The sequence below is a fragment of the Plutella xylostella genome, chromosome 18 (genome assembly GCF_932276165.1).
Source record: "Plutella xylostella chromosome 18, ilPluXylo3.1, whole genome shotgun sequence".
Lineage (NCBI taxonomy): Eukaryota > Metazoa > Arthropoda > Insecta > Lepidoptera > Plutellidae > Plutella > Plutella xylostella.
In genome coordinates, this window is record NC_063998.1 from 11,019,767 (window position 1) to 11,029,457 (window position 9,691).

The following is a 9,691-nucleotide window of genomic DNA, read 5'->3' on the forward strand; positions in this document are numbered from 1 at the left end:
GCAGAACTAGTGATGTTGCAGCCAGCAGCGCGGCGGCGGCGGCGGCGGCGCGGCGTGAGGTCACCGACGTGAGGGAGGAGTCGGCGTGAGGGACAGGGCGGCGTGAGTGAGGGGGCAGCGTGAGGCGAGAGTGGAGTGGAGCCTTTCGTCTACAAAATACACGAGTTTAGATTGTTCCTACTTTCTACGCTACTTACCGTCATTAATTACTTATTTTAGTTAAGTACTTTGAAGTCTAATTTAATGTCTCTCTATTCATAAAGTCGAAATTAGTCTAAATAGGTATGACCTTGTAAATAGATTTTTGGGTGAAGCAAGATATCCAAAATAAATGGAACAACCCTCACCTATCTCTAATAATGAAACAGGCCTCGAATGAATGGGATCGGATAAAGCTCGAACAGACTGGGAGCGCAGTGCGGCGGCGCACGGCGGGCGGGCGCGCGGGGGCGGGCGGCGCGGGGGCGGGCGCGGTCGATGGCGTCAGTCGCGCCGTGGTCGCGGCACGGCGACGCTCGCCGCCCGCCGCCGGCTGCTCGCAGCATGCCCCGCTAGCCGCGTGGCGGCCGGCCCGTCCCACCGCGCCCTAGGTGAGTGCCCCGCACCCCGCACCCGCGCCCGCCGTCGTCTACGCGATCGATACACACCTAATATTAAATGCATCTCAACGTAATCTCTATTTTTAGTGTCGATGTCGGTACGGTATGTACAAACAATGGTGGTAGCCCCCGCGGTCACGGACGAGAATTAATCCATAAAAAGCAATATTATTTATTGCAAAAAAATATTATGTGACTTCATATTTTTATTAATTAGTGATGCCAAGCGTCCAAATGCTGTATGGAGAGCTTTTTTTGTCATTAAACTACCGAATGTTTAATGGTATTATAATAGAATCCTGTTTGTGCGATTCGATGTGTGTCCAATCTGTGCCCTGGGAGAGCGCCCCCTGAGCCCGGCCCGCGCGCCCGGCGCCGTGGTGTGTCCCGGCCCGGGCGCCCCGGGGCGGGCGCGGGCGGCCCGGGCGGCGGCGCGCGCGGCCGCCCAGCGCCCCCCGCCACGCCACGCAAGTAGCGGTATGCATAGGAATTATTAGGAATCACTGAACTGCTGCTCACATCACATCGTCAGTCAATATTTATATATTTGCCTACTTACATAATATACCTATAATTACTATATTGAGGCACTATAGGATCTTTTACAAGAAAAAGATCAGATGTGCTCTTTAGAAAATGTGGGTAGACACGTCCCTAACTTCCTTCTACACATCAAATTCTTATTACTGATATGAAACAACATTTCGCTTGGCAAAAAAGTAGAAATGGAAATTTTGCAAAGTCTCTTGTCCCGAGCATTGAAGTAGAAATCTACTTCCATAGTCCCGAGATTTAAAAAAAATGATATTTTTTTTGGTACATTAACAAAAACTGGATAAAACAATTATTGAGTTTCCATTTCCGTTTTCTACTCTTTTTTTGGCAGGTTCTAAATACTCAAATAGGGTAAGTACATGGTAGGTATTGTTTACTCCGAAGTCGACATTCCATTCCTTTGGGCATACTTAGATATTTATTTACTATCATTTTCTTTGGAAAATCTAAGTAAATAAATGAGCTGTGAGCAAAACTAAAAACTAGTTCCGTTTCTGCACTAACTAGGTACGAGTATACTAGGTATTCTGTAACACGTCATGACAATAAATGTACACCAAAAAAGGGTGATTCGTTTCCGAGTCACCTCTGACTATCCCTTCGGGAATTACACTCGTGAGCATATTATGTACCCATAGTAGGTACCTAGATACCAGATAGATAAAATTTCGACGAGGAATTAACCTTGACACATTTGGTGCTGCCCGCCCACTTGTGGTTCCTGCGTCCTGCGTGGCGTGGCGTGAGACACATGTGGGCCTGTGGGGCTTGAATGGGGAGGGAGAGCAGAACAAAGCTGCACTAGGGCCTACACCATTCAGTTGGAAGTTGCTCAGGTAGCCTGCGTGATTATTCTCATAACCATACTCGTAATGTAATTAAACTTTGGACTAGGTACTTATTTTATTTTCATTTATTCCATAAATCATAAAAGGACTCTATTTTACGTCGCTCTCAGGGACGCGAACGGATTCAGGAAGTAACTTCGACTCCTTCCATATGGAGGGGCAGGCGCCCCGTGTCCGCCTTGTACTATGGTGCAAAACTCTCGACAAAGATTTTTTTAGTTGGCTGTTTGTTGCTGAAGTTGCAGAGATTGTCTTAAGGTCCATTTCAACTTCAATCCTTTATTGATAAATTTAACAATTTACACGTCATATTATAGAAATGGCGAAAGAAACTCCTCGAGCATCTTTTCAACTTTTTGCTTATATCTAATACTCGTACAATTTTTTACTTATTTCTAGTACAATTTTACTTAAGTACCTATATCTATTTCATTTTCCAACAGCCTTAGCTGAGGTGGACAAGCCCACGCATTTTTGTCATTCAAATAATCATTTATAGGTACTATAAGCTTTATTGCATAACTAGCTATTCCCGCGCGCTTCGCTTCACCTTAAAAAGTTTTCCCGTGGGAATTTCGGGATAAAAAGCTAGCCTATGTTCTTTCCCAGGGTCTAGACCGTATGTATACCAAATTTCATTCAATTCCGTTCAGTAGTTTTGGCGTGAAAGAGTATCAGACAGACAGACAGACACTGTTACTTTGGCATTTATAATATTAGTAAGGATGTTGCTTTTACAATTTTGTTTCTGATCTCAATTCCGTGAAAGGCTCCTACTTTACTAAAAGAATTTAAGTTTTTACGAACAAAATAATATTTTCATAAATATATTGACATGGAACGGTTAGTATACCTATTTCCTTAAACCTGTCTCTTAATGAAATTCTAGACCCTAATACATATATGGCTCGATCCGCACGTTTTTGCAGAACAAAAATTTTATTAATGTCAGCCGCTCGTCCCCACGATAGAATTCCGTAAAAGACAACACTATGAAAATAACTAAAATACACAAGCCTGGCTGTAGCTACATCTGTTAACTGTCTAATGGATCTAACCGCATAAGCCGCAGAACTAAATCTGCCGGCTATCCTCTCAATATGGGGTCCCCATTGCAACTTTGAGTCAATTGAAATACCTAGGAATACAGTTTCATTTACTAACTCTAGCTTATCGTTATTTAGTGTCAAATTTGTCTCTACTTGTCTTATATTAGGCAAAGTGAATTTAATACGTTTCGTTTTCTTGGAATTAAGAGCTAAATTATTTACAGTAAACGTGCAGTAAACCAATTGGTTTACTGCACGTGCAATTAGATAGCAACTATGGAAAGAGCACTGTTTGCATTGTCAAAATTTACAACATAATATGATGACGTGATGACGTACATGTACGTGGACTTAGTATTCTGTGATTGTGACTGTGAATCTGAATCACTGAATGCGTGGTTTTTTGACATCTTTCATAATATTTATAGTGCCACAATCTTATCTGTTCCGGTGGCGACATCGCTGTGATCGAATCCAGTGTTGCTTTCGATTAAATTTTGCCTATTTCTGGTTTAAACGACAATGCGATTTCTGCTATTACCTATTGTTATAATTAGGTACATTCATAAGTATAGATAAATCAAAATATAGGGTCGATCGATAGTAAATGAAAGAGGATATAGGTAATATATCATACGACATTTGTTGTATGGAAAATTTGTCCACGGCGAACAGAAATAAAATTAGTTCTGTTTATGTTCTGATATAAGAGATTAAATCTAGATTACAATGGTGTAGGTAATATAATTATGTGGTTCGTGGGAATATCTAGATACGACTTAAAAAAACTATTAATTATTATTTTTGAACACTTTATTTTACATTTTCTAAAGTAACAAGAAACAAGAGCATATAATTAAAAGAAATTCAGACAGTGTGCAAAGGCTAATTCATCATCATCATCATCATCACAACCCATCACGTCCCCACTGCTGGGGCACGGATCTCCTTCCAAAGGCTAATTGCCAAAAAGTAATTTCTTTCAGCCAACTCTTGATAGGTTGGGAAAACAATGACATGTCATAAATCATCATTATTTCGTCTAAAATCGCTGTAGGTGCACGAAATTCTTCTTGGTATACTGCCTAAGATTTAAAGTATCATGTCATGTCCTCACACCTGTAATCAAAGAAAAATTAAGATTATATACTTTTCATCACGAGTATCACGACCCATCCCGTCCCCACTGCTGGGGCACGGGCCTCTCGGGAAAATATTTAATAAAATTACATACATGGAGTATATGGGTAAAATTATTCGTCATATTTGGCAACACTAACCTGTAGCCGCTGCAACTCGTTCTTCCAATTTTTCAAATGGAATTAAAGGCGCCTGAATATGTTACTCTTCCTGCATAAAAGCCAATATATATAGTACTACTTTTCTTGCATCACATTACAGCGCTTTTGGCATTATTTCACCCAGAAAATCACAAAACAAACTAAATAACTCTTCATAGAAATTGACAAGTCAAATAACGCACAGAGTATGAAATGATGTTTGACAATGACGTCTCGTTAGTTGCACATTTTGACCACCGGAACAGATAAGATTGTGGCACTATAGTTCAGTTTTGATTGAACTGTGTGATTGAAGTTTGTAGGTATTTATATTTATCAAAATGGTAGTTTTACCACCGTGCGTTCCCGCTGACTGTGGGAAGGAATTCCGACACTCCTTGCGCAAGCCGAGCCCCAACTACCCCGGCAGCCCCACGTACCCAGGCGCAGCGGGCCTCGCCGCCAGCGGGAGACAGACCGACAGGGAGCCCGGGCGGCGGGCGGGCCGCGGCGGCCGGCGCGGCGCCGAGCGGGGGCCGCCGCGCCGCGAGGTGCCCGCCTTCACCGTGCAGGCGCTGCAGCGAGGCACCAGAGTGCGCCCGCCGCCCCGCGCCGCGCCCGCCCCTCCGCCGCCCGCCGACACCGCCTTCAAGCGCCTCTACACCCGCAACGAGTTCCCCGCCAAGATCGAAGCCGGCATCGAGGGCAAGAGGCTCGTGTGGAAGGTGCCGGTGGAGCAGCTGGACTACCAGCACTACCTGCCGCTGCTGCTGGAGGGCACGGCGGAGGGCGCGGAGCCCTACGTGTACGTGATCGAGCAGGCGCTGGCGGACATGGTGGCGGCGGCGCCGGCGCGCGTGCTGGGGGCCGTGCCGCGCGCCGTGCTGCCGCTGCGCGCCGCGCTGCAGTCGGGCCGGCGCGCCGCCGTGTGCCACGCGCTGCGCTGCCTGCGCCTGCTGCTGGACGCGCCGCGCGTGGGCGAGGCGCTGGTGCCGTACTACCGGCAGCTGCTGCCCGTGTGCCGCGTGCTGTACAACCGCGGCCGCGACCTGGGGCCCGGCATCGACACCAACAACAAGCGCGGGGAGAACGAGGGCGACCTGGTGGAGGAGACGCTGCAGCTGCTGGAGCGCCGCGGCGGCCCCGACGCCTTCCTCAACATCAAGTACATCGTGCCGCCCTACGAGTCCGCCGTGCTCAACTAGCGCCCGCAGCCGTCGCCACACGATATATAACATGTTCACTCTCTACACTAATTTGTATACCTACGCATTTTATCTTCTAACACGATTAATTTGTATTCTTAAATGATGTTATAATTATTATTGTATCGAAGTCGTTGATCAAAAGTGGTTTAAGATGAGTGGTTAGTAGGATGACAGCCTGAGTCACCCCCTAACATTCTTAAGTAGGTACTTAACTAAAACTAAAATCCAGGCGGCGATTTTGAGTATCAAGAATAGTAAGACCCATCAACTCCGCATTTTTCTATGCTGGATGCGCGGTTGCATCATGCACCTTTATGTCCTTTATAATGTACACATCACCATAGAATAACAAGTACTACTTTCAGTAGAACTCTATTATTCTATGGTTATACTTAAGCATTATAATAAACCTACCCTTGAAGCGTCGCTTATGCAATGACCTAACGGAATTCTCCGGTGATCTAACAAATATTATTTTGGTAAGCAGTAAAATGTTTCATATAAATCTTATGTGCGTCGATCGGGATGCCCGCGTGAGTCACTGGGGGCGCCGCGCGGGGTGCCGGCCGGGGGCGGGGGCGGGCGGGGGGCGCGGGGCGGCTGCAGCGCGCGAGGTGTCGACTATAAATACGCGACCCTCACCCACTGCCCGCGCCCCACTGCCGCCGCCGCCGCCGCCGGCGCGTGCACTGACCGACACACTCGCATACCTACTACAAGCGGACTGCGGGGGCACAAGCGGCACAACAACACAGTATTATAGACATTATACATAGAAGTACGTCCACCTACCTGCGTACTAATTAGGCAAACAAATACATCAACATTTAATTAGGTACTTACCTACCTACCTATGAATTTACATTGCGAATTTTGAAAGCATTAGGTACCTACCTACCTAGTTAGGTTAGCTTTATCTTTATGATTCTATGTATTCAGTAAGTACCTACCTATAGGGTGTCAGGCGGCAGATGCACCTATCGGTCATACTCATAGTCATACACTTACTGAACAACATTATTAGAATAGAAGATTAACTCGCAGATACTTAGGTACCTACTTTTATTTAAAAAAAAAACTATTAGTTATGTAATTTGGTTTAAACTTTAATTTATTTGGTGATGTGAGAAATTGGCCCCTGATTGCACTGGCACCGTGTGTGACGTATGCGTGTTGTTGCAGATGTGCAGCGTGGGCGGCTGGGCGCGCGGCTGCCGGCCCCCCGCGCCCCCCGGGCCCTGCCAGTGCTGGTGGTGCTGCTGCTGCTCCTGCTCCTGGTCAGTACCACACATTATCTACCTATACAACATACAGTATTACTTACCAACTAACATTGGATGTCTTGCTAAAATATATGTTTCTTTTTGTTTCAGGGCTAAATGGTGAGTTTTCCAGCTCTCAAGCTCTTGTTGTTGTCGATGAAAGATATGGTGAAGGTGTCGTCTATCGGAGCCCCCCGCGTTCTGTCCCAGTACCACCTGTTCTCTGATGAAACGCCTATTCTCATTCCTACGCTTCATCAACGTAGATGTGTTTCATGCTGTCCCAAAAAAACCGCCTCATCTATATAAGGATGAATAGCTAAAATGGTTAAATTTATAAATTAGTAGAGATAGCCTGATCAAACTGAAGCACATTCCCACCATTTACCACATAGGTTCCTATCCTCGCTTTATTGCTTCAGATCAGAAGCCCCCATATGGCCCATTCCACGGGGAAAGACATCTACTGATACAAACAAAAACTACTTTCTTTTATTCGAATGCAATAAGGGTTCTGTCAGATGTCTTTTCCCGTGGAATGGGTGTATTGATACAAAACTGTCGGTGTGTCCTTGCCACTTGTCTGGTGTCGTTCAACAGCGTGGCAAACATTAGGTATTTACACCGCCAGCCCAGTTACTCACTTACTTAACGGTATGTAGGTAATACCTACATAGGTTGCGTTGCATCTCGTCCCAAAGGAACTTTCGTGAAAAAAGTCCTTTCCTTTGGGATGAGTCACGAGACGCAACGCACAATGCGGCCTCGCCCTAATCTGTGTGGTTCTGTTGCAGCCTGGCGGCGCGCGGCTCCGAGGCGGGCCCCGGCCGCAAGCCCGACCCCGGCGACCAGGCGTGAGTGTCCCCATACTCTACACTAGGGCATGCAATACCGGTAATATTTTCAATACCGGTATTGAGTTCCGGTATTGCAACTCAATACCGGGATCCCGGTATTAATACCGGTATTAGATTTCCTTGTAATAAATGGCATATATTGTGATTAAAGGTCGTATAGGTCAAAATAAAACGAGAAAAAGCAATGAAATTCAGTTTTTTGTAATAGACTTTTACGAGAATTGAGTATAAATTATTATTTTTACATCCAGTGTCCGCTTACGCATGGACAACAGTAGATATCAAACGGCCGAAAACTGCATCAAACGGTTGGAAACAAGTGCGCATTCACAGTACATAGGAATACTATATCTTAATCGCTTTATTATAGCCTAAAAAAGTCCGATTCCGGTATTACTTCAATACCGGTATTAACTTTCAATACCGGTATTGAAAAAAGCGTGAATTTTGTCCCTGATACCGGTATTATGAATACCGGTATTGCGGTATTGCATGCCCTACTCTACACATCTAATAACATACTTCCACTGAACCCACCGAAAACTAACATTAATTTGTACCCACGTTCGTCTCTAAATGTATTTCGTATACTTAGGTATTTTAGATACTGCATGACTATGACTACCGACTTATTAAACTCTGCTCTGCTTTCCTTTCAGGCCTTCCCTAGAGGAGATTCAGAGTTGGGGACAGTCCTTCGATAGACTTATGAGAAGTTCCGGTAAGAAATTATTTTAATACTGAGTGCATAGTACCTAGTAGGTAAGTACTTATCTTACCTAACATAATTTTGTTAAATAATAAGTAATTAACTTAGGTACTTACCTTAGAGATTAATTCCACAACACAGAAACAAATAAATTAACAAGCCATGGCGTCGCAATGCATTTCCGACGTATACGATACCTATCAGGCATAGTTACCGCTTGCAAATGGCACCGCAGCACACATCTCAGCCGCCCTAATCTTACACCTATAATCGTCTCTGTAGCGGCATCCAATGCGCTTGCCTGTCGCTGCTCCTTACTAGAGCTGTAGTATCGAGCAGCAACAGGCAAGGCCCGTGTAAGTCACTATATGTAGATACCCTCCTGACTGACCTGGCCATGGCGCGGCGCGCTCTTAAGATGTGATAAATGTTCTCCGTCGCGCTCGGTCTTGAGGCTGCGCGATGTGAGTGAGCGCGATGCAAAACTCTTATCACGTCTTAAATGCGCCCCGTACTAGCCCCTCTGACTGTGCTTCTCTGTGGCAGCGGGGCGCGGCGTGTTCCGCGACTTCCTGCGCGGCGAGTACTCGGAGGAGAACATCATGTTCTGGCTGGCGTGCGAGGAGCTGAAGCGCGAGCGCGACCCGGCGGCCGTCGAGGAGAAGGCGCGGTTCATCTACGAGGACTACATCTCCATCCTCTCGCCCAAGGAGGTAACATACTGCCCTGTCGCACGACACAGCTACACATCCACATACTCTCGCCCAAGGAGGTAAAATACTGCCCTGTCGCACAACACAGCTACACATCCACATACTCTCGACCAAGATTACGATGTTACTCATATTTCACATACATATTAAGAAGGTGACACCTTCACATTTCCATACTCTCGTCCAAGATGTAACACTCACAGAGCCACAGTCACACCCACATCTAAATTAAAACTAAATTTATTGAGGTATATATAAAAAACAATAAAGTAAATTCACATTTTATTATGCTTATACTTAAAGGTATAACAAATAGAGACTCCTCCACACTATGTATTTGTATGTGTGTGTGCAGGTGTCGCTGGACTCGCGCGTGCGGGAGGCGGTGAACCGCAGCATGGTGGAGCCCACGCCGCACACCTTCGACGAGGCGCAGCTGCAGATCTACACGCTCATGGGCCGCGACTCCTACCCGCGCTTCGTGGCCTCGCCGCTGTACCGCGCGCTGGCGCGGCTGGACGAGCCCACTAGCTAGCGGCCGTGACTTCCCTGCCAGCCCGGCCCCGCGACCAGCGCGCCCGCCCGGACCACCCCGCCCGCGCCCGCGCCTT

The 9,691-nt window shown here is 46.3% G+C and overlaps 2 protein-coding genes across 2 annotated transcripts; both read left to right on the plus strand.

Moving 5' to 3' along the window:
• Positions 1-444: 444 nt before the first annotated feature.
• Positions 445-9,627, plus strand: LOC105397710 (regulator of G-protein signaling 19). Its single transcript, XM_038114039.2, has 7 exons — positions 445-590; positions 6,722-6,816; positions 6,913-6,921; positions 7,596-7,655; positions 8,318-8,379; positions 8,914-9,080; positions 9,436-9,627. The coding sequence occupies exons 2-7, from the start codon at positions 6,722-6,724 to the stop codon at positions 9,613-9,615; spliced, it is 573 nt and encodes a 190-aa protein (XP_037969967.2). The 5' UTR covers positions 445-590; the 3' UTR covers positions 9,616-9,627.
• On the plus strand, positions 4,673-5,536 carry LOC119692754 (parkin coregulated gene protein homolog). The gene has a single exon (XM_038114282.2). It carries the CDS (start codon positions 4,673-4,675, stop codon positions 5,534-5,536), a length of 864 nt encoding a protein of 287 aa, XP_037970210.2.
• Positions 9,628-9,691: the final 64 nt, after the last annotated feature.